The sequence below is a fragment of the Phaethon aethereus genome (genome assembly GCF_964289735.1).
Source record: "Phaethon aethereus genome assembly, chromosome: 21".
In the NCBI taxonomy this organism is placed as follows: Eukaryota; Metazoa; Chordata; class Aves; order Phaethontiformes; family Phaethontidae; genus Phaethon; species Phaethon aethereus.
The window spans coordinates 6,594,808-6,619,974 of NC_138597.1; the positions used below are offsets into that span (position 1 = coordinate 6,594,808).

The 25,167-nt window shown below is 43.0% G+C and overlaps 1 protein-coding gene across 1 annotated transcript in view; it reads left to right on the plus strand.

The window, feature by feature from the left end:
- The window catches only part of PUSL1 (pseudouridine synthase like 1), a gene marked incomplete at its 5' end in the record, with an annotated part of 30,028 nt that overhangs the window by 1,535 nt on the left and 3,326 nt on the right, over nucleotides 1-25,167 (plus strand). The window contains 4 exons of the mRNA XM_082009273.1: nucleotides 7,004-7,191; nucleotides 14,289-14,438; nucleotides 16,635-16,808; nucleotides 21,543-21,597. Of these exons, the coding sequence (XP_081865399.1) occupies nucleotides 7,004-7,191; nucleotides 14,289-14,438; nucleotides 16,635-16,808; nucleotides 21,543-21,597 (567 nt within the window). The remainder of the gene's footprint in view (nucleotides 1-7,003; nucleotides 7,192-14,288; nucleotides 14,439-16,634; nucleotides 16,809-21,542; nucleotides 21,598-25,167) is intronic.

The following is a 25,167-nucleotide window of genomic DNA, read 5'->3' on the forward strand; positions in this document are numbered from 1 at the left end:
GGTAAAGTCAGAGACATTAAGATCCTGACGATGAAAGAGATGTGAACCGTTCAATGAGACTTGAAATTGGTGTATCTGAGTCCAGAACTATGATTCTGAGAACCCCTGCTCAGGTGCTGGTCCACCTGAAAGTACTTAAGCATGTAAGCTTCATTAGCACTTGTGGCTTTGCCTCCACTTATTCTTAGAACTACCTCCCTTCTGAGCAGGCCTAGCTGCTTTGCTTCTAGTTCATGTCTAAGTCCTTTATAGATGTAGAAACTAGATGCTGTGCTCTCGTGGGAGAGGATGCCTCTGACAGACGTTTTCAGACACAGAACAAAGCACAGCAAGATATCCATTGTTGCAAAGGAAAAAAAAATGCTTAGTTTTCATTCTTCTGGAGTTCTTCTAACATGCTGGGGGGAAAAAGGTATGATCCTGTCATCACTGCTGCTCCCAGGGATTTCCCACAACGTAAGAATGGTTTTCTGGACCCAAGTGCTGTTTGGGCTTGGAGTGAGTGTGTAATAGGAGTGCAAAAGACCCACTGTTACACCAGTGAGTAGAAAGTGGGTCACTTGCATAGGGTAAATCCTCAGCACACCTGGATGTTTGTGTAACCTAGAAGTAATTTAATTACAAGCTGCTGTTGAGCTGCATTTATTTGAGCAGTGCTGGTGAATCCCATGTTCTTGGGCCAGGCAGGAATCAAAAGGAAGCTGTGTTATTTTTCTCTCTTGTCTTAGAAACATTGTGTAGTTTCAAATGAAGGTTGTGCCCGTTTAGAAGATAAGAGATTGTTGAAGAGGTTGAAACTGATTGCTTTAGATTAGATCATGTGTTTTTGTTGTTTGGTTCTCATTTTCGGTCAGACTGTCTATGCTGAGATCACAGACTGTAGCAGTTTCAAGATGGTGTGCCCACCATGCTTGTTTGTGCTAGTCTGTGCTCTGCCTGCATTAACTACAATCCCAGTGTTGTGGAGAAGAGTTGATGAAGAGCTGATCTGATCTGGGAGCAGACTTGCTGTCCCACCCAGCCACGCTGTGACCATGGCTAAGATATTTCCACACTGTGCCTTGGTTTACTGAGTGAGGGTGATAGTTCCTGTATGCTCTTGCTAAGCAATCTGCAGAAGGAAAGTGTGATGAATTATGGTTTGAATAAGAGTTCTCAGGGTGTATTTGTATGGCTTCTTGCCTGAGACCATTGTGGAGAAAGTGTATAAATATTGTGCAGATCTTGAAAGAAGAGCCCCAAAGGACTTTGTATCTCATTTATCTAATCCTCTGAACCATCCAGTGTCTCAGCCCTAGGCGCCGGACTTTGGGTGAGCTCAGCAGTTGTTTTGCATTATCCAAGTAAATTTGTTTTAACAGGCGAATGGGTAGGATGGGTGACTAAAAGAGAAAAGAAGAAGAAAAAAAGAAAAAGATAAACTTATTTGGTGTTGTCTTTTCACAGTATCAGCACTTTGCAGGCCAGTTCTGGGATATGTGCTTTGCTTTCATGTGGTGGTATTGATGCTGGGCACTGCTGAGCAGGGCTGTGTCTATTAGAACCACATGGGAAGTCTTAAAAGAACTTTAATAGAAAACTTCTGGGGCCTGTAGGAATTTATCTTCCTTCCTCCATTTCTGTGCAGCCTTGAACTTCACAACTTTCCAAAGCCAGGAAGGCAACTAAAGGGAAGGGCAAAATTAAATCTGTAATGAGATCCTTATTGTATTCTAAATATCATCAGACATTTGTTTGCAGTTACAAGCAAGCAAATAACCTGTGAGGTATAGACCTTGTGTTTCAACAACTGTGTCATTAAAAGTGTAGTGGACTGGTTTGTGAGAGCATACTGCAGTCCTCTGTGTGATAAAGCAAAATTGCTGGACTGGGGCTGAGCAGAAGGTCTGTCTATAACCCTTTGTCACCCTAAAGCACTGTATCATACAGGACACGGACGCTTTTGTAGTCCTCAGTACTGCTATGTAACAGAGCCCTGGGGCTGTCTGCAGGAAATGGAGACTTGTTTTAGTTCAGAGACGGATGTAGATATTTGAAGGCGCTTTTAATATATCTTTGAGGGGGGTTAGCTTTGCAGACAGCACTTTCTTTCTTGGAGACAATGTATTTGTCTTGAAGCACTTGGAAGCCCAGCTTGCTAGTGATGGGTCCAAACCAAAATTCCAGACCTTGCTTCCACAGATGGGGAAGTTTGAGTCCTGTGACTTGGTTCCCTCAGGTTCCTTCTGGAGACTTACAAGATGCAGGACTTTGTGCTCTAGTCTCAATTCTTACAAATGTCCCTACTGTAAAGAAAGATCTCCTTTGTAGCACCTTTTTGCTAAAGTGAGTAGCTGTCACTTGTGCTAACAGGCACCATATGTGAGGCCTGCTAGGATCTACAGAAATAAGTTCCCTTTCATATTTGCTTTGAACCATCTCCTGAGTGTGCTCTTTCCCATTGTGCTGGTAAATGCTTCCCAAAACTAATCTTCCCCACACGAAGCCCTGTTTTGGCCAGCAGCCTTGTGCTAAGGCCAAATATTATTCCTCATGAAAGGAAAAGGGGGAGTAGGAGGGGAGAGAAAGAGAACATACACAAAATCCTTACTGTACAGGGCAGCTTTGGTATAACCTCTTGTCCCATCTGCCCCCTCCCACACCTCAAAGGGGAAAGACAAAGTAATATGGACCCAGAGAGCTGTCATCCTCAACCCCTGTTTGGATAGTTATTTCAGTGGCATAGGAGATTTCTTAGGAAACCCTTTCTTCTAGCAGAAGCCACTTTCTCAGCTTTTCTTCCTGGCTTTCACTTCAACTTTTATCTATTCTACTGAAAATGAGTTAGATTTTTAATTGATTTCAGTTGACATAGCACCCATTGAGTCAGTGAGGCTGTGAGAACTTCCAACCAGAAGCTTGCACATTATTATTTATTAGGACACAACAACTTAAAAATTGTGCTGCATCCTCAGTAATGCAGTACAATCCCTTGTGTCTGTGCAACTAATGCCATTGTGCATGATGAAACCAGTAAGCAATCCAGCTGCTGTGAAAGAGAAATAGACACTTTACCAAAGCGTTCCTAATGCGTGCTTTCTTTTGCATGCACCCATTCACAATTGGTTTCACAGGTTCCTTTTATGGTTCCCAGATGCTCTATAGAGGTAGATGGCTGAGTATTTGAAGGATTTTTTATTTAGACTTCAGGGAGAGAAATGGATGAACCTTTGCTTTCCTGCCATAGGTGGTATACATTAATGGGCCTGTTCTCCATCTTGCCTCTCCAGCATTTGTACAGGGTGAGAACAGAGCTGTGAGTAATAATAGTGATCTGAAATGTGAATCCATATCATTCTGGCACACAGCAGTGGAAATTTCAGCGTGATTCAAAATATGGATGTGCTTAGTGAATGAAACCTGTTAGAACAGACCTACTAAATGCAAGTAATACTTTCCCGTGCATCGCTGGTATGCAGGGTGTTAGAGGTATAAACTGACACCCTGGGATGATTGTTGCTGCTCCAGGAATAAGATTGTCTAGAAAGACTATGAGTCAGGAAGACTAGATGAAAGTGGATGAGAACTGACTCAATGAAAGGCCTTCAGCAGGTGCCAAGCCAAGATTTCAGTGTTTGTAACACCTGCTAAAGAGAAGGATATTTGCACGTTCTGTGGCTTAAAGAAGGGAGCAGAGACCTGTGAACTCTGAGCACACGGGAGAACATCCCAGCTCCTTTATTCCTGTATCTACTCTGTTGCTTTTTAGCTGGGTGCCCATGGGTAAAGTGCTTAACTTCTGCCTCAATTTCCCCATAGGAATCCATACCTGACAGGATAGGGATCTGGATTAATAGCAGTAAAGCCTTTTGAGTTCCCCAGATGAAAGGCCTGCTTGTTTTAGGGGTGCTTGCTTTTTTTCTGAAAGGGCAGGAAAAACTGGTTGCTATTCAAGCAATTACTAAAAGTAAGTAATGCATCTTTTTTGCAATTCAGTGTGGGTGATATTAACAGATTAAAGTATACAGGAACGAGAGGTGGAAACCATCAGCTGCCTATAGGCTCAAAGGATGTCTGGATGGTACAGGTATGGGATGTTTGCATAGGTGAAGGGGTCATTTCTGAGTTGTCTGCAAAGAAGTTCAGTAATTCAGGAATTCTGTCTTTAAGGAGGTTAAGTAGGATGGGATTTAAATGAAATATTAAAATTGAAACTGGAGGCAGTAGTCGATAGTATATTATCAGCTGCATGCCTGTTAGGCTGGAGGAAGAATCCACAAACAAAGCTTTCAGCTTTCACAAACTGAGATTTGTTGTTGATGGTGGTCATGTGCCTCCTTGGATACCCAGCACATATATCCTTTCGTCATCTCTCCAGAGAGGTGTGTCTGGGAAAAAATTGTGCTGGAGAAAGGCAGCTGTGAAAATACCATTTGTTGAACCTGTCATTCAGTCCTGCACCTTTGTGGATTCAATGGCTGACCTGAACAGGGGAAACAACCAGATTTGCCTTGGAGTCTGCAATCCCCTCTTCCTCTCCAGTCTGTTCTCCCGTAGGGCTCAACTCACACTGGCAGAAGAGAAAAGAGCCAAGCAGTGTTCCTGTTGGAAATGGGATGCAGTGTGGGAGCCAAAGGAGTGCTGCATCAAAACTTCTCCAAGCCCATAATAAGAAAGCAGGATGTTTTCCATGTTCTCTCTCTCCCTCTATCCCCACTCAACTATATTCCCACTGGTTGTTTTCTGGCTGATGAGAAAGGAGGGAGAGAAGGTGGTAGAGGAAGGGAGGAGCCTGCAAAACCCAAACATATCTTTGCAGAAACTTTGCTCTTAAAATGCAGCTTTTGCTTTAAGACAAATTGCTCAGGCACAAGCCAAGGTTTGCTGCAGAAAACTATTTAATTTCTGTCTGCTTCTCTCTGCTTAAGGGTGATAAATAAAGATTTTCATTGTTAATTGTAACCACATGTGAACTCCAAATAGAAGGATTAGGAAGGGGAAAAGGCGAGGGTCATTTTTGTTCTGTTTCCCAGGCCTTCCCCTGCAGCTTGGTTACATCTTTCCTAGCCTCCCTGGGTATTTTAGCGGTACATTTCTGAGAGCCCAGAATCCTGTCTGCTCAAGTAGTAGGGGTCTGGAAGGCGTTTGTGAGTCAGCAGTTCAAACTTTAGTCACTCTTGGTACCAAATTAAAATCTAATAAAGACCACTGCTGGGTTCGCCACTGAGGAGTGAAGATGGGAAAGAGAAGGAAATTTCTAGTCGTCTATCTGGTTTTCTGCCTTTTTTTGTGGTGTTTTTCAGTCTTTCTGATATGCTTCACTCATTTCCCTGTAACAAATTACATTGGCTTTTCTGTCCTTGCAGAGAAAAAGTGCTCGAGCAACCTACTTTAAAACCTTATTGTAGGTAAGACCTACTATGGTTTTAACATTTCATTAGGAAGTTATTGGAATCCAAGGTTTCTGACCTACCAGTGTTTGTCCCTTACCAAAACCCACCCTGGCTTTGCTAAACTTAGGGCAGTCTAGACTGACCCTTAAATATATAGCATTTAATTAACCATGTTAGCATCTCTTTTGCTGTCTTTTGTGTGTGCATCTTGATTAAAAGACACCATATTAATGACTCATTTTGCACGTTTTTATTTACTTTCCCAGCAGGAACCTGTAGTAATTCACCCAGTTGTTTTTCCAGCCCTTTCTTAGTGGGCAGAATGGAAAGGCTGAAACAGGGTGGGGATAAAAGCCAGCCGTGTGGAACGGAACAGCTGGGAAAGGGAAACAACAATCCTAGCCACAGGTGGATTCTCCAGCAAATCCTTGACAAAATCTATATGCAGAACCTAGAGGATCTCAATTACTGTCCTTCCCCTTGTTAAGAATAATAAGTTTCAGCTTGTTGCAATGCAGTTTGCAAACTAATTTTTAAAGTACGTCTCAGCTGCTGTGTAATTTTAGGGCCTTTTGGCTTCAATAAGCTTGAACTCGATGACTGTTGAACTCTGTGGTGGTGTAAATAACATTTGTTGTATTCTACTTTAGTCTTGCTATGGCAGAAGTCTTAGTGTGAGCGAGACATCACCTGAATATTAAGGCAACGCTAGCTCCTGAAGGAAACAGTACTCTTGAGGATTAGCCAGCTCCTGCATTAATGCAACTGTGGAAGCAGCAAATATAAGGAAATTCCATCTTGTGACTGCCAGTGGCAGGTGTGTTTGTCCTGTGGTTATTGATACCTGCTAGGATAGCTCAGTGTCAGCTCTTCAGCTACTGGTGTGTTTTAGGAGAGCTGTGCCTTGATTCTTAGATCTGTTTATATTTCTCAGACTAATAAATGCATTACATCAGTGCTATGCTACTGCTTATCTAGTCCCCTGGCTCCTACTCTGCTCTCAACAATTAATGGAAGCATGTTGACCTCCGTAGCCCTGTTCCCATTGTGGATGGAAAACAACTTCTGCCTGCATCAATAAGTCACAGTATTTTACACCATGCAGGCCTGCACTGCAAGCAAAGGATGCAGCTGGAGCTCCTTCGGGTGTCTTGGCTGATGTCATTCAGACATCTCTGCATGCTATTTCCATCCCTTTAAGACTTGGGTTCTGCAGCTCCTTAAAAGCTGCTGAAGCAATCTGAGTCCAGTTCTTAGCCTGCAGGGGTGGTGTCTGGGTTTAAATGCATAATTACCTGTCCTCTTTCTCACTCACCCAATGATATAAAGGAAAGGATAGGGAGGTGAATATTTTTAACTTTGTTTGGTACGTGTAAGGAAGCTCACATGGCATTTTGGATGTTCTATTTGAGGTTATTTCAGGTGACAAAAGGTAAGAAGCCACTGGTGCTGGGAGAAGTCCCCCAAACAGGCTTCTCTCCATCCCTTTCTTTTCAGCCCGTGGTAAAACTCCCAATTACTTCTCTGTGTGAACAATAAGGAGATGTGGTTAGCAAGGAGGAGGATGGTTCTTTCCTAGCTAGCTTGAAGTGAGTCTGCTATTCATGAATCCATCTTGTGTTGCCTTTCAGAAGGCAGCACAGAACCTAAAACCCGTTGTTCCCATCAAGTTCCACATCTCCAGCCGAACAGATGCTGGCGTCCATGCACTCTGCAACTCTGCTCACCTTGACATCCAGAGGGCACCGGGGAAGCCAGCTTTTAATGAGAAACAGCTCATCTACAGTCTTAATTACCACCTGAAGCCTGAGCCAATCCGGTGAGTTAGAGACGAGTCAAAAATATTTTATTTTGCCCTTATCGGAGAAAGGAGGAAGTGCAGCGATGATCTCTCATCTTTGCCCACAAGATATATTTTCCCTTGTTATAGGTGTCAGCAAACCACTCCCTTGCACATGTGTATTTCTGCTACTGCCAGACCCCTGGCCCATTAAAGATCAGTCTTGTTCCACCATTGTTTTTGTTAGGACATCATCTGTTCTGATACCACTAAAATAAGAGTTGTTGTGAGAGATTGGTGTCACTATTTAAGTATTTAATCCACTGGGATAACTCTAGTTTCACATGTGAGACAGGACATTAGTATGTTAACTTTCAGTGCTGCTTTATTCCCTATAAACTCCCTAATTTTCTTCGTTTATTGACTTAGCAACTTAGGAGAAACTTGGCTGCAGTATTGCCTCTCACCTGTATCTATGAAAAAAAAAAAGATGAAGAACAAGCAAATAAAATTACTGTTAGTGTTAGCACTGTCTACTCCTCCCTTCCCATGTGATCAGCCTCTCTTCTTCCCTGCTAGACCAAGGCTGCTAATTGACATGGTTTAGAGAAGTTACATCAAAAGCTCCAGTTTAATATTTTTGTAGTAAGACTTGATGTTTTACTCAATGGGGATAAATAAAGTCCTTTTCATACTATACCCAACTGTTAATGACTGTGGAAAGTTGCATATGGATGTAGTAAGGAACTTGATACAACAGTCTACAGAGAGTAGAACAGCCATTTCTTCTTCCTATTTTCTTCTTTCTTCTTGTTAGAGTTATTACTTCTTGCAGAATTTCAGAGGGAACTTACTTTGCATGAGACCTAGGTCTAAATGCCCACTCTCAAAGGCAGAAAAAAAAAAAAGATCATTAAACCAACAGTTTCTGTTAAGAATTTGCATCAATTACATAGGTAATTGCTACGCCCTGTGAATTTTTTCAAAAGGTGGATTGAATTTCATGTTCTTTGCTTTTCTTCCCGAGCTGTTGTGCAGTTTCTCTGTCAACTGTCGAACAGTTTCTGCAGTTTCTTCCAGTTTCTTCCCCAGACATGGGTGCGTTTGTATGGTTAAAGTGTGAATTGAATTAAACATTGGGGTTTTTGGATTAAAAGCCAAATCTGTGCTATGTCATAGAATCAACATGCCATTTGCCAGCAGCTGCTTTGCTGCGCTCTATTCTTTCTTGTGTTACTTTGTCTGATTTGCATAAAATAAAAACTCTTCAAGGCACAGACTGTCTTTGTCTATACAGCATTTGGCACAATAGGACTTGAATGTCTGTACGGTACCCTACTGAAGAGTGTGTCACAGCACTTCAGAGTGTTGTGCAGGAAGATGGGTAATTTATAGGAGGTATTTAGGTGAGCAGAAGAACTTTGATGCAAGCTGCCAATTGGTAATTACTCAGAGGCCTGGGTTACTCTGCTTCATGTTACTGCAGTCTTTCTGATGTCTGGTGGCATGAACATAAAGGAAGATTATGGAGACAAATTCCACGTGCCAGAGCAAGGTCCCAGAACAAAGCAGCACATCCCTCCCCACCCCAAAGAAGGGATTGTTGTAAGAATAGCAACATTACTATGAAGTACACTTCCCCTTCCTGCTTCACCCAGTCTGCTTTATTTTCTAATCTCTTCTTTGTGAAACAGGGCCTGGCCCAAATGCTGACATGTCAGTCCTCAAATCCCAGGCCTTGCTATCATACTTGCACCTGTTACTGGTTTTGCGAGGGAGGATTCTAGTTCTCCAGGGCTTGGGGAACAGTGAATCCAGCTGTAAGTGCATGTGCTCAAATAGTTTGGGGTCTAAGGGAGGGAAGAGATGAATGACAGTGTTTCTTTTTTCCCCAGGAGGTCTTCACGCAAGTTCCATGTGCTGTATAAAGCGAAGAGTGAGTTAGTATGAGTTGGTTGAAGCTGTGGTGTGCTCTGCAGAAGGTGTTGATCTGCAATTCAATCAGCTGTTTTGACTTTTTCAGAGCATATTGAAAATATTCAAACTTTAAGCAAAGGAAGAAACCTGAGGAAAGCAATCCCAGGTGGCAGAGTATTCTGTAGCTTTGACTACGCTGGTGGGCGTTCAGTACCTCTGGAAACTAGGCCCCCAGGATCAGACTGTACAGGGTGTCTGCCACTGTTTTTAGAAGCAACGAAGCAGATTGGCTGCTTCTGGTTGGCAGTAGAGATAGGCAGCTAATCCACAGATGTGACTAGGGGGTGAGACATTCCAGCATGCCCTGGACGTGCCAATGACACCTGCAGTACTGGGCAGAGTCTGGCTACGTTGCGGAAACTCCACATCTGCATTAACATTCTGTGAAACACAGGTGAACTAGCTTATTCCAGCACTAGCTTGCTCATATTACTGCAAGTGCTGTGTTCTTTAGTAGTCCCTGACACAACTTGCTCCAGACCTTATACTGACTCAGTGTGAATCAGGGATGGACTGAAGGAGTCATCTGGTCCTGTGGTCATTGCCTAGACCATGTGCTGTGTTGGTGCAAGCAGCAGTGTTAGGTGGAGGCACTTTGCCTCCAGAGTTCTGCTATGTCGTGTCTAGAGGGCATATTAACTCCAGGGAACAAATTCCAACCTATGCCAATAGTCATGAGTGTGTGAGACAGCGGTAACTTGATGTTTGCTGCTGTAACAAGGTACATTGTGATTGGGATCCCAGCTATGTACCTTCTGTAAGCCTACGCCAAAGAAGTGTTTAGTGTCTGCAGCTCTCATGGCCTCAAGATTGGGTTTTGCAGTGGTTTCCTGCAGCATTTATGGAGTTGTATGTCAGCGATGCTTTGCATTTATTTAAATACAATGGGATCTGTTATCTGTGGGCTCTCTACTTGGTCAGTGACCGGAACAGAAGCTGCAGCAGCTGTCTCAGAGTCAGCTGCATTCTTTCACCTCTGAACCAGCACCAGGGGAGCCATCAGAGGGTGAAGGGGAAGAAGAATTAAAAACCTTGCAATCTGAGCTCAGGAAAGAGGGCAGGAAGGCACTGTGAGAGCCTTATTACTTGAGGCATAGTTCCTGTTTATTATGTTGTTTTAACTGACCTTTTTCCCTTGGATGTTTACAGTTCCTTTGACAGCTCTCAAACAGTTTTGGGAATAGCATAAGGCCACTCTGCTTTTCCCCTTTGATCCTAGCAGTCTTCTGTCCATGTCGGCTTAGTTGTTGCTGTCCCTCTATGAGACACTCTTGCGATGTCTTGGAGTGGGTAAGCTCAGACAAAGGGTAGTGTGAGATGGCTGTTAACGCTGCTTGGGCTTGGTATAGGGTGTGGCTGCCATTAGGAATGCATGACTGTCAGTCCTCAGAAATCTATAAGGGAAATTTCTCTCCCCACACACCTTATTTGCAAAAATGTGTTTTAGCAGTTTGCAGAGTTGGTTGAATCTTTCCCTGAAAGCAAAGATCTCATAGTGGGTACCTGAAAGAAAAGCAAATACTGATTTCACTGCTTTTACTACACAGCCCACAGACAGCCACCCAGTAACAAGTCAGATCATGCATCCCAAACCCGAGATTGAATATTAGCATGATAATATAGGATTGACAGTTTTACACTTACAAATCCAGTTCCTCCATTGGCCTCTTGAAGTAGCAGCTAGATTCCTCTGCAGTGGAAGGCTAGAACACAAGGCAAGTCTCTCAAGCTAGCTAAGTTGCATGTGTAACATCTAGGAGTTACTGTCCCTTGAGAGCTTTCACCTTGACACGTGTAAAGAGTCCACTGTAGCTGCTGTGGGTGAGGCTGGCAAGGATATCTCTTCAGACTGCTGTGTCAATTTAAAAAAAAAAAGTTATTCTGAACTAGAATTTTACTTCTGTGCGGTTTTATTTTTGCTCAGACTGAAAAGTAGGTCAGAATCTATACACCCTGGAAGTCAAATCCTTTCCAGATATTCCAGCAGTAACAGGAAACACAAAGTAGGTCACAGTTTTGATTTCCTTCCTTAAAAGACTAAAGCAGTTGTTTGGGAGTCAAAACTAGCTGGTTTTGCAGCCAGAGGGTACCACTGCAACAAGCAGTCTGTTCTGTGTGTCACCAGCCACTGAATCTCAGTGTCTCTGCCCTGAGTTTAGGCTTGTAACTTGTGAGTTGTGTTGTCTAGCTTTAATGGAATAAGTTGTCCTAGAGATATAAAACTACTGTTGTGACCCTGCCACTTTCAATCCTAGTAGTCATACAGATACATAGTTATAGCTAGCTTTGTGGTACCTTGGCTGATCGGTCCAAGAGCAAACTGGATTGCTGCTGAAGAAAGTTTTAAGTTAGAGAGCATCTCCAAAAGGAGGCAGCTGTGCGATCTCACGGACGGGAAGAATTTTTTTGTTTTGTGCTAAGATCCAACAGGTACGTATCAGGAGGTGATATCTTATGATAGAATGCAATACAGTCCTGATCAGTTAGAGGGTCTGAGTTTATCAGGATGCAGTCAGCTCTACTTCTTTCTCCCTTGGGCTGAACTTTTTAAAAATGGTTCAGCTGCTTTGCATTAAGGAGCTTGGTGATGGGCATGAGTGTAAGCATATTCAGCAACCATCCCTTCCCTTTGTAAATATTACCTTGCCAAGAAGAATTCTCTCCTAATGCTGAAGAGAAAACCCACTTTCATGTGGTTGCAAGCAGGGGGTGATGGAGAGAGGAGTCTTTGTGAGAACACATTATTGTTGATAGAGCTTGGAAGGGAAACAAGATTCCAGGCTGGCTGACTGTATCACCAGCAATAATAACCTTCTTTGTAGTATGATGGGTCTCTTCTATCAATGATCAGTCTTTTAGATTTGCAAAGCATATTTGAAAGGATCTTGTCCACAAGGACCAGAGTATATTTTATAGATGCGGTGACTCTAGGAGGACTTTGCTGTCCCTTAAGTGGGGATGGTAATACAGTAGACTCACACATTCTATTTCTGGTTTCAGTTTTGTAAGCACATAATCAAAGCTGTCTGAGTGGCAAGAAGACAGAGCTGGAATTCCTCCCACCTCCTGCAAATTGGCATTTAGTTTCTGTTGTCAGTAGAAAGAGAAGGCTGTACTTCTGGAGGACATGTTTGTATCTAATACAGTGCCATTTCTAGTTAGATGTCTTCCAGCTTTCTTTTTCTTCAACCTCTTTTGAAATTCAGGCTCTGTTGAAAAGGTAAAGAATGCCATGAGTCTTTATTTACCAGCAGCCTCTCAAAAAAATGGGGTTTTAACAAGGCCTGAACTGTAGCTGCTGCAATAAATGCTGGAAAGACATTCCTAGCTAGAAAGAGCCTATGGTAGCAATTGCATCTGCCAGGAGAGGCAGGAAAGGATGCCTGCATGGAAGAGTCATGGAAGCATAAATAGGCTTTTCAGAAAGAATTGCTATCAGAGGGACTAAAAGGTTGTTTATTTAATAAAAATCACATAAGCGTTAACAAGAGAAGCTCAAGATAAATTAAATGCTTGTGGAGGCATGTAGACAGAGGAAAATTAATGTAATAATTACTGTATTTAGAAGAGGCTGGAGGTCCTAGATTTAGACTCCATTGCAGGCCTGGAGGATGTAGTCTGCATTTCTACTGAGATTTTATAGCTTGTTATTGCTAATCTTTGTGGAGGCCTGTGGCTCAGCTTTAATTTCTTCTTCTGTGGTCTGAGCCTTTGCAGTCAAGGGATGTTAGCCAGAGGCACTTGAGCCGGCAAAAATCCACAAAGTGCCAACATTTTAAAGTAAATAAATAGGTTTGTCTATTACTTGGTCCTAAATGATACTGTATTTTTTTGGTTGCCAAGCTCCAAAGACAGAAAGGCATACAGCAGGAGAAAAACTACCTTCTAAGGAGAGGTGTCTTCTACAGTAACACCTGCAGAGGATTATGCCTGGTAATAGTGACTTCTTGCTGTATGCTCCCTGCAGTATAGCGAGTAGCCAGTACTCTGGGATAAGGGAAGATCAAATCCAGTAAAAACTGCTGCTGACATGCTCAAATCAATGATAACACTTTGGGGGAGGTGCAGAAACACAGGGAAGCTCTGTTTTCTCCCTTGCCAGAGAAGGGTGTTTTCTTCTCTGACAGCCTGCATACCCTCCTTACTGCCTACCAAGTTGTCTGTGTTTGATGGTAGTGGTGATACTGTCTTAGAGAAACAAGGCAATTTCTCCCTGTTGCTTATAGAAGAAAACAGGGGAGTTCAGCTGCCTAGAAAGCTACTTCTTGAGTTAACTGCGCGGTGTCAGTGGAAGATAGGTAGACGTGAACATTCCCAAAAGCCATTTTCTGCACGCACGAAACACAAGGGTTCCCAGGAGGTCTCCTGCATGCAGCATTCTGCTGTTTTCAGGTAGACTCAATCTAGGCGATGGTGGGATGCACTTTTATTTTCATGGCTGCAGCAAAGTCCTATTTGTCTTGGAGGTTGTGGGAGGGAAGTGACCTAGGTTCAGCTACCTCCATCTGCCGCAATGAGCTGCGTAGCTGCCTCTGAGAGGGGGCATAGAGGTATCTGTGGTTGCAGGAGTCCTTCCCACTAATGTCTGGGACCATGGTTCTGCAAAAGCACAAAGTCACAATGTTTGTAAGGTGTGTTCCTCACCTGGAGGTGGAGGGAGTTAGCTTGCTTTGGGAAGTTGATGCCTCTCTGTTTAAGCATGGCTAGGAACACATGTGCCCTCAGCCAGATGCAATATAGTTTGATGGACTGGGTGAGGTATTTGGTTTCACTATGCAACAAAGAATACATGCTATCAGTGCCATTTGTCAACTGAAGGACTGATTTGTCTTAGCTTCTTGCGATGGTGTGAGCATCCCCAAAACTTGATAGATGACCCAAAGTCAGTTTCACTGTGTATTTGATGACAGGAGTAATGCCGAGTCTCTTCTGCCACCTTCTAGTTCATAGATGCCTGTGGCAGCCTATGGGTGCAAATCCTTGGTCACTGGTTAGTCATTGGCTATCAGGAGAGAATGATATTTAATGAATTGTAAGTGCAGTTTCTCAAAGAATCCATTGCATGTTTCAGTTCTCATTTATGTGGTGACCAGGCAAAAGCTTTTGAATTAGTGTATGAAATTTCTCTCCATTTCAGTCTTTCTCTTCTGTCCTAACAGCATTTTGAATGCCTATCGAGTGACCAATAGCTTCCATGCACGCTTCTCTGCACTATCAAGAACCTACATTTATCGGCTGTTGATGGGCTGCACTCATTATTCTGAAATACCGGTGTTCGAAAGGGATCTCTGCTGGGCTCCTGCAGGAGGGTAAGTGTTCCATTAAACCTCCCTGGGGAGCTACCTCATCAACACTTTGGAAAGGCTTGGCTTTTGGGGGAAGTGGGGAGGGGCTAATTTCCACATATGAGACCAGATTCCCTGTTTGTATTGACAAGATTTCCCTGTTGAAATCAGTGCAACTGCACTGAGTTATGTTCACTGAGACTTACAGCTCTTCTTAATTGTACTGTCAGTTGTACCTGTGATAAACATGCTTAGCACTGCTGAAATAATGACGCTGGCTAGAGTCCATCAACAACTCTCTGTGTCCCTCGCCATGGAATTGATGCACATTTCCTCAGATGACCTTGCCAATTCATACAGCAAACCCATTTGGACAGCTGGCTGAAGGAACAGTGCTCTGACATGATGCAGACAGGGAGAAATGCATTGCATAGCAGATCTCAGAGTTTTAGGTGTGACCATTACAGGCAGTCAAGAATGAAGGCTGGGAATTTTTTTTTTTTCTTCCCCCCCTCCCCCAGTCCTATTTCTGGTAGCGACTGCATGTAAATCTGCTCTCTCACTCCCTGAGTGCATGTATGTTGAATAGTGAGAGCCAATGACTCTGAGCAACCCTACAATAACAAACCAGTGTATCTAGCTCAGTATTCATTTGTGTTCTTGGAGCAGCCACTGAGTCATAACAAATCAGTGTTTGTATATGCAAGGGAAGAAAAACAAATTCAGTGGCATTTAAAAAAAAGCAAATTTAAGACATGATAAACGGTGAGGAAAAAACAAACAAAAGCTAGAAGATAATTTGTTATTGTCCTTTAGTTTACATTGTACTGAGATAAACATACATTCAGGAAAACTGGAGTTTTCCATAATGTTATAGAAAAACAGGTTTGTAGCCAGTTGTGGTAATTTCATCACCACTATTGGAATAACAATCGTGGGTAATGGAAAAAAATGTAATCTCAACTGTCCTAGCAGAGGAATGAAGATGGCATTGTCCTAACATTAAATTGCTGACTTTCTTTTCTGTGGGCTGGGGAAGGCAAGAATAAATACGAAATTGCAAAACTAGATGTAACGTGCACAATGTGCCTTATTCTCAGGCTTTGTGAAATAGCATTTAATTTAGTTCAGACACTGCAGTTAATTTTCTGAAATGTCAATATCACATGAAGGATAGGGTGAGCATATTAGAAGTTCTGAATGGGAGGTGTCTTACTAAAAGGTGGGATATTTGGACTGCTAGTAGTGGAGAAGCTCATAGTGTGTGCACTACTGAGTGTATAAAACACGTAATGCACATCAAATTTCTGTAGGCATCTGAACTGCCAACTAGGTATCATCAGTGCTTCTCTGTATGATCAGGATTCTGTAAGAGTTAGTCATTTTTCTTGAACACAGTGAAAAAAAATTTAATGATGTTGGAAAATCTCATCTTGTTCAGAAACATTTTTACTTTGTTAAGATCTGAAAAATTCAAGCCATAGATCATGCATACTTGCTCAGGCTTTTCTTAGGAAAATTTACAAAAATAGAATAAAAATAAGCACCTGTTCAGCAAATACATCAGTAAAAGTATCTAAATTCCTTTGCTTGAGACTATTTTGAACAGACCTAGATACTTCAAACGAAGAAATATGAATGGTACTGGACATTCTAAGTTTTGCCCTTGGCCCTTTCTTCTGCATCTCCACCTTGGGTTTACACTGGCTTCATCTCTGACAATTTGCTCACTTACTCCATTTCTGTTATTTCCTAATTCCGTCTTCTGGCTGTTGCAAATCTAAGGTTTGGAAAACCATCCATAGCGTTTGATATTTTCTTACCTGGCAGCATATTTTTCAGCTTATAAGATTCAAATACTGCAAAGGATTTTGGTTCTCTTGCCCTACACTCTAGCCAGCAATTTGAATAGAGTTTTTTTGAATTGAACTGTTAAAAGAAGCACAGCAGGATAAAGGTTTGTGTAAAAGCATGTGCCAACCCCTCATCTAGCCTGGGGTTTTGAATACCTTCAGAGCTCAGGTCACTTGGCATCTTGGTTTGTGGTTAGGGCCATTACGAGACAAACGCCATCTTGCAAAATGTGTTTCCACAATGCTGCAAATGGTAAATCTGCATGCCAGGTTTAAGCTTCTTATCAATTAATTGGACTTGGACCCACCTAAAATACTTGGACCCACCTGATGCTCCTTTTCTTTTGCTCTGCATGTTTAATTTCAGCTACCTGAATGTGCCTGCCATGCAATATGCGGCACGGTTCCTGCTGGGAACCCATGACTTCAGCACCTTCCGCTCACTTAACTCTGAAACACCTTTTCAATCTCCGGTCAGAACCATCCTCCAGGCAGACATCCGACCCTCTTCTGGTTTCCTGTCCCACCACTATGAACACAGGTGAGAGCCTAGATACTCAGCTAAGGGGTTGCTCGGATCAGCTACTGCTTGCTTTGTCTGAAAAGCTGCTTTCTAGCATTGCTTTGAGAACTGACCTTCCGTTTGCTGTGCATTGCCTTCACAGTCCTGTGATGGTGTCAGCAGGGTTCTGCCTAGTGACAGCTTGGAAAGGACATTTCTTTCCCTCTCCTTCCCAACATCCTCAGGGAGAAAGATGAGCAGGAATGAGGGCAAGGAAACTGGTCCAGTTGTTTGTACGTTAAAAGGCAGGATGTTATAAACTGGTGTATGGAATCTGGCACAGAGCAATTCCTATGAGGTGCTTCCAGCATTTACACTCATTTTGGTTGCAAAAGACCAGCTCTGCCAGGCAATGGGATTTTTTTTTTTCCCCTGCTGCTATCCTAGCTTTGCCTAAAGGCTGCAAATAGAAGAGAAAAAACCCCACCCAACACCTAGGTCACTGCTGTAGCTATGCAGATCCGCTCAGTTCACACCAGTAACTCCTACTGTCTTCCCAGGGGATGTTGATGAAGGAAAGTCCAATATTCCCCAGTCATCACATAAACAAAAGATTGTTGAGTGTCAGGTTCTTTCAGGACCAGGTCTTGCAAGTATTGAAATTAAGTGGCTTGATATATTTTCTTTCTAGCAGAAACTAAAGTTTCTTCCCAGAAAGATCATGAGTATTTATCATCTGAACATAGCTTTTGCTTTCATGCTGGCTTCTTTCACAGATATGTGGCTGTTGTGTTTCAGCTTGAAAGAAGACCTTGCTGTTGTCTGTCTCCAAACCACATTTTCCTGCTTTCTGATTAGGAGAAAATCCTTTTCTCTGTAGTTTTCCCCAGCAACCCTCTGTTAGATTTGAGTACCTACAGAGCTGTCTGTAACAATCAGTGCCATGCTCCAAGCTTCTTTGGAGCCTCACTGCAGTTTGCAAATAGCCTGCTATTTCTTTCCCTGTGTCTTAGGACAGTGTGTTTTGCCAGCAGTGGTGTAAGATTAAAAAATGAAAGGGAGCTGCAGAAACAGAGAGAGATCTGTATGCTTTGAGTAACCATGGTCTTTCAGTTCCTCCCATCTCGGATTCCTGCTTTTCCTTCTCATTGGTTCCTGTCAATACACAGCCACGTTATAAAGAGCCACTCCATTAGGTATGGCACTTCCACGGCTACTCTCCACTGTATAAGCACAAGGACATGGTCAGCTAGTGCCAGATGTAAACTCTTACTTCCCACTTTCTTGCAGCTAAGAAACACTGTCCCCAAGGGGAAAGGAATGCTGGAGAGGAAAATGGGTGCTTCTATGTGGCTGTATTCCTGCTGTTTTATTGGATTGCCATTGTTGAATGGAGAACTTGGCCTCCCTCTATCAAGTGTGGTTATCCTTAGGGACACAAGTAACAGTGAATGCTTCATCCACAAGATTTATTTTGTCCTTTATGATGAGTAACATTGTAAGTGGTAGAGACCTGAGCTAACCTGAAAATAACCATTAACAGTCTTGTCTACATCACCTACAAGTGCATACGGGCCAAATGCCTTCCAAATCCAGGCCTACTATTGTCAGTTGACCGATCTCTGAGATTTAATATGGATCAGCTGGGCTTTTTTATGTCTTTGATTTTAATTTTAAAAAGGAATTTGCCGTTTCTTGTATAATTTCTTGCATAAACCCATCCCACACGAAGCCAAAAACAGCTCACAAAAGAGAGAGTAAACCTAAAAACTGTATCAAAAGCATCAAGCTAGTTGCTGATGGAATGTTTTTGCTTTTGATGACGCATGCATCCAAACTTGGGTTTGATAGTGAGTCATTTTTATAATGTATCAATATTAATTGATTTAGTGAATATGTAGACTGAAAGGGATGGCTTTGAGAAGCCTAGATTCAATGCATTTAAGTGGCATTTAACTCTCTTAGAATACTTGTTAGTATTAACCACAACCATGAATTTTCTCATCTAGAGAAAAAAGTTGTGGGGTTTGGGTGTTTGTGAAAGGCTAGGTATTGTTGAAGGTTTTTTTGTCTGTTTGGTAAGGTTTTTTTAATTACAGTGTCCTAGTTATTTTTAATCTGTAAAACTCTTCAGATGGGAACAGTTGCAGTCATGGACCTCAGTGTTTGTTTGCCCATTCTGCAAATAAGACGGCAAATATGCCTGAAGTGCATGTGTATTTCTTCACTGCAATGGCAGAATGAACAGTTTCTGCAATGAAAGGGCTGGGATAGCAGTAAAGGCTTATAAATAGGTGGGGTTTTTTGGTTTTTTTTTTTTTAGCCTAATTTAAGGATGTTTATTTCTGTTTCAGAGGGAGGAATCCATAGAATGATAAACCATGGTCTCTTAGTCATATAATGCAGCTTTTCTTTCTCATTCTTTCTTTCCTTTCTGAACTTAAACTAATCTTTTGAATTGACCACTTGTCTGTTTTAAAAGACTAACTGTTAAAATGATTCCTTCCATCAAACTCGGTTGCTCAGCAACAGTGGAAGTGGAATTGGTGTCCCATCCATACAAAATGCTTTTGAATGCTGAGGATGAGTTCAGAGACTTAGCCCCATCACTTATTCCTTGGGGGTGATTGCTCTGTCACCTGTTTTCTAGCTGAATATGTATTATTCATTGCAAGGGGCTGGCTTCTGTTGCCGAGTAGAAAAAGACAGCTGGATTTTTTGCTGGTAAGCAACATTATCTGTGAGATTGACAAGAAAAACAAAGTTTCCCTCTTAAAGAAAAGTATTTTGTTCTCTTTCAAAGTCTACAAGATATTTTTCCTAAGTATCTTGATCAATCTTTTGTAGTTTAATGTATCTTGTCAAGACAACCAAGACAGAAAAATCCTGGCTAAAGAAGGTGCATGCAATTTGGTGAGAGGGGGATTTGTCCGCATTGAAAAAATTGTCTCATGCTTTGCTAAAGAGATGAACTGAATTTTGACCTCTGTGCTGGGTATTGGCACATATCTGTATGCCGAACGCATCAAGCTGGTGGGGAGAACAGACAGTACGTAAGTGATAGAAACATTGTCATTCCCTGAGATAAAGAGGTATACGGGGGCAGGAGCTGCCTTTGCATATGCCAACATACGCGACAGGGCGGGCTAAAAGCAGTAATTTAGCTGTACATCCAGTGAGAAAACAGCTTGTGGCTGCTCCCTACAATGACTATTTCACAGTTTCTCTTCCTGCTAGCCCTGCCCTGATGCCCCATATGGGCCTGTGAATCACGTTGTCCCTGCTTCACCTTTTTTCTATGGCTCACAAGAGCTGTCTCCTCTCCCCGGGGATGGGCAGCCCCTTTCTTGATACTTGCATGTTTCCAGCAAAATCAGCCTGTCCATCTGAACCCTCCAGACAATATGATGCAGTTGTGCTTTTCTCACAGCTGATCCAAATCTCTATAGCCCTTTGAGACCCAGTTACTGGGCTCATTGCAAGGGAGGAGAGGAGAGGGTTTGCATGTAAATATCTGCTTTTTTGGATTCTGCAAGGTAATCTTTGTCTCTTTTGCTGTAGGAATGCTATGGGATATAAAGAGCACTTAAACTGTTAGTGAGTTTATTTTTTATTGTTATTTTATTGCTACTTTTATCAAAGTGACTTCTCAGAGTGGTTGGTAGCATGGGTTGGGGATGCAAGTACTGAAGTGAAAACTTGCTCATTTTTCTGTTCTGTTGGCATATCTGATGTATGATACACATCTGTGTGTGTATGTTTTTATATATAGCTAATGTGCATATCAGATTTTTTTTTTTTTTTTTAATTTGTAGGAAGGAAATGTGCATACAGGTTCTTCCCTGCAAGACTGTTCCTGAATGGAACAAACCCTGAATGGGTTTGCATTGGGTTTTAGTGTCAGACCTGGTACTGGAACATCAGCAAATCACAAAAATATTTAGAAAGCAACCTGTAAAGATTTAGCAGAGGATGCAAGCGTCAGTGAAGTGTTGGAATAGTTAGCCTCAGTAGAGTTCTTATAAGGAATATTGGTTACTACTATAAAACTTTCTGGAAAATGGTATCTATATGAACAGACAGATTTGGTGAGGGGAAAGGATGTCTTTTTGCACAGTAGCATCTATGCTTCCATCCCCAAGTACTCATCTGCCGTTTCCTGCTCTGCTCTCTCTTAGCTTGGAGTGCTTTGTTGTTTGCTATTGCCTATGTTCTGATGCTGCAGCTGGGTTCCTCAGGCACATCTGTGTCCTGACTTGCTTGTCCTGGCCTTTCCCGTAGCATGTGGCTGTTGCAGTAAGCTCTGCTGAATGTTGAAATTAATTCTGCAAAGCCCGTAAGGACCACGTGACTCTCTCAAGCCAGCTCCAAATGAGAAAGTAGAGCTGCTTTGCTATGGTTGGTTGTTTCTTCCATTCTCCAGAAGACATTGGACTGCATTCCTCAAATCAGTAGTACCTTAGCAGACTGCTAAGTTGCACTTTGGTTTATGTTGCCTTTTCCCTTTTATTTGAATGATCGTATACTTAGGTGTAAGGCAGCAGGAAGATCAAGCCCCATAAAACTAGGTACATACAAAACAGGCAGGAATTGTTTCACCCCAGTAATGTCTGGTGTTCAAAAGCTCATGATGCTGTTTCAGGTTAATTGGGGTCTGTGCTTAATCATTCCACTTGCATTCACCTGTGATTTATATGGCTCTTGTGGGTAGAAGAGCCATTTAAAATGTGATTTTTTTTTTTTTTTTTATGCCTTTTTTGTTACTTTCTTTAGGGGACTGGAGTTTTGGGAGTTGAAGTTCAGGAGCAGATCATTTCTTTACCGACAGGTACTGTTTGATGCTGTATTCAGCACACACTTTGCCTCCAAGAACTAAAGTGTTGCTATCGCTATAACTATTGATCAGTTTAGCAACATTGCATCCCTATGTAGTGCCATCTTTGTTGCAGAGCTGGTGTTGTAACTGCATGACACACACAGGCACCTAGCATCAGAGAGGTGAGGTTCTGTATTCTTTTTTTGATCCAGTAGAACCAGAATTTCTTTAAGTTTCTGTCTAAAATGAATGTCCAAAGTCATAGAATCATGTGGGAGGATGGAAAGTTTTGTTTTTCCACAATCTTTGTCCTTGCAGTCTGAGTGGTAAAAACCAACAGACATATGTTCTTGCTCTGCTGAATGGCACTGGGCCCAGCAAAGACTGCCTGGAATTTTACTTTCTGGCTTTGGAGCATGAAGTAATTCTCAGTGTTGCACAAAGGAGAGATGGGAAGACCTGATGCAGCTATGCAGGCATGACTGCAGGATCTTTCCCTCTGCCATGCTGTCTAGTCTCCAGTGGGTTTTCTTTGAAATAACTCCAGTGGGGTTTTTGCTGCTATCCTCGGGGGAGACAGCTCTCTCCTCAACTGAATGGATCACCTCATTAGGAAAGAGTTGGCTGTTCTCAGTCTGCCTATCCTGGCAATGGTCACACTCTGGAGACAGAGAATAGGCAAGAGAGGGCTTGTTTTTTGGAGGAGAGAGGGGGTGTTTTGTGGGAACAGCAAGCAGCTATTTTTTATTCTGTTTTGACAAACCAAATTTGTTTTTTATCCTGTGCCAAGTAATGCTCTGTAAGCTCTGACCGTGGGTGTCTGGATATAAGCAAGGGAAGAACAACAGCATGCTTGAGGAGGGCTTGATATACGGCAGGTCTTTGCTTCATCACATGCTCTTGTGACATGGAGAAAATGCTGGTAACCCATTTAGTGCATTAGAACGGAAATGCTACTTACTGACATTGTGCAGAGAGAAGAGTTACCTGTTAATACTCAGCTCAGCCTAATGCCGTCTGTGAACCTTGTTCGCAGCAGCTGCCTTACAGTGAGCTGGCAGGCTATCATGAAGCAGGAACAGGCTGTACATGCTGAACTTGCACTCTCCTGCCAGAACATCTGCTTCTGCCCTCCATCATAAAGAGGAGACTAGACTAGATGGACCTCTGATCTCACCTCGTATAGCTGCTATGATAAGTTTTGACATCTGGATGTTTTTATTAGAGAAAAGGGTTAAACAGCCCCAGAAACTGAATATATCTTTGCTGAATAGCATGCGGAAGTGGGGAGACACCAAGCACATGGATATTTCAGATGCACACCATTTGTCTGCATTTACACTAGCTAACTCCAAGTGTGGAGACATCAAAGCTAAAATCATGGCATACAATGACCTCTAGTGAGGGATGGATAAAATAACATATGCCTAGGATCTGTGCGTCTTCTCTGTGCCATCTGCTTAAAGGCAGGCTCTTGGCACTCCACAGTGCAGTTTAGGATCAGAGCACATAATAGGGAGAGACGGTGTTTGCCTTTGGATAAATATATCTTGGCTTGTTGGGCCTTTCTCCTTACAGCGATAAACATGATCAGGTTGCTGAGTGGACTTTGGTTTATTCTTTTGTAAATATTAATGGATCAGAAACTTAGACCAATGCTTCATTACAGCAGTACATTTAAGTTCTTGGAGAGCTCGGTATGCTTTGAAGGGTCATTAATAGAATGAATGTTTGTTTGGGCCAAGTGACTGATCACGCCTGCGCAAGTGGGGATGTGTTCTGCCAGCAGTGTGAGGGGGTGAATCAGACAGGACAACGTCTGCTTGACCAGTTTCCCCCATGCTGTTCCCTGTAAAATTTGAGACTGGAGAACAGTTTGTCTAGTGTGGACTGAGAAGAGTGACTAGGAAATGGTGAAAGTGTGGTGGCTTGGGATCAGCCCATGGCAAGGGGTGAGTTTCAGTGTGGCTCCTCTGTTAAATACGACTTGGGCTCAGTGAATCTGTGGCATGTTCCCTTAGGCAGTGTGAGCTCTCCTGTAGGAGAGCAAGGCAAGCCCAAGAAGGTCCTGGCAGCTTCTGGGAGGGGGCTCAGCTCTTGCCTAGCTGACCACCACCATGCTGGTTAAGTTCATTGCATTGTGCTGTTTCTTTCCCTTCAGAGAGGCATTTGTCATTACAGGACTATCCATACAAGCCTGTTTGCTCCAGTGCACTGGGACAGGGCTTAGCTTTCCCTGAGCTTTATCTCTTGCTGAACGAAAGCCTGAAAAGGACTGCCTTTGGTCCTTTGTTTCCCTGAACCATCCCCAGATGCTTCTTGCACAAGCTTTCTTGATGCCCACGGGAAGTAGGTATACTAGTATACTAGTGTCTGGATAAAAGTCTCTCTAGGAGTGCCTTGCTGAGAGTACTTTTGGCACAAGTTGAGGGGCTCTTACTTGTTCGGTTATTCCTTGACAGCAGCTTCATGAGTCTGTCTCGATGTAAGAAGTACCAGGAGGATTAGTGGTCAGTAATCTGCCTTCAGAAGGGTGCCTTCAGCTCGTGAAAGGGGTGGAGAGAGATGTAGGCACCACACAGGGATGTAACAGATAGCTAGTCATAGGGAACTAGCATTTGGTGTGCAGGTGGCATTGGCAGATACAAGTCTTGGCCCTCCTGGAACAGCATGTCTTCTAGGGATATAGAAGGAAAAGAGTGGTTTTTAGCCAAGAGGATGATGAAGTGAGGAGGTGTTTATGCAGGAGGTGAGCACTGTGGTGTGACATTTGTGCTAGCCCACTAGGTTTAGAGTTGCTGAGTGTGGAGGGAGGGAAGGGAAGTTGTGACATGCAGAGGTGTTTGAAATACCAGTTTGCTGCACCTGGGGGGATGTTGTCTGGTGGGCTGTCCTACTTGGGGTTTTTTTTTCCTCTTTTGGGGCTTTCTGGGAGAGGAGCAAGCCCCTACATTGCCCCCACCTGGAAACAGCGTTGCTTACATATTAGCAACCACCTGTGAGCTCACCTCTCCCAGCAAGCATGTGAACTTCCTGCCACAAGCAGATGTGTGGGTGCTGCTGTTGTTTCTGAAACAGAAACCATCCTCTGCTCAGCTTTCTTTCTGCATGTGATGAGAGCAAGCCTTGCTCCATGGCAGTGCTGTGTAGCTGGAGGTCATTGTGTTACAGGTCCTCATCTCATTCTTACTCGTGTCTTCAGTTGTGGGGAGGGAAGACTTAAAAGAGGTGGGGTAATTTTGCCAGGTCTTTTACCTTCCCTACCACCAGCTTTGGTCACTAGAAGATGCTGTGCCACTGCATGTTGTAGACAAGCTTAGCTGCTGCATGTTGTCATGTCACCCCCAATCAGTGCAGAACCTAGGCAGCCCATGCAATCCCTGCTAAAAGGGGAAAGACTGGGGTGACTGTGACTGCTGGGGCATGCTCAGGGACTACGAGGTATGATCTTTCCGATAATAAATAAAGCGAGGACTGGAAATGCTCCCTGGAGTTATGTGATACCAAAGGCGTAAAAGGGGCAGGCAGGACTGGCTTGAACTCTGATGGGTGAATCTGGGCCATGACTTGGGGTACTTCAGT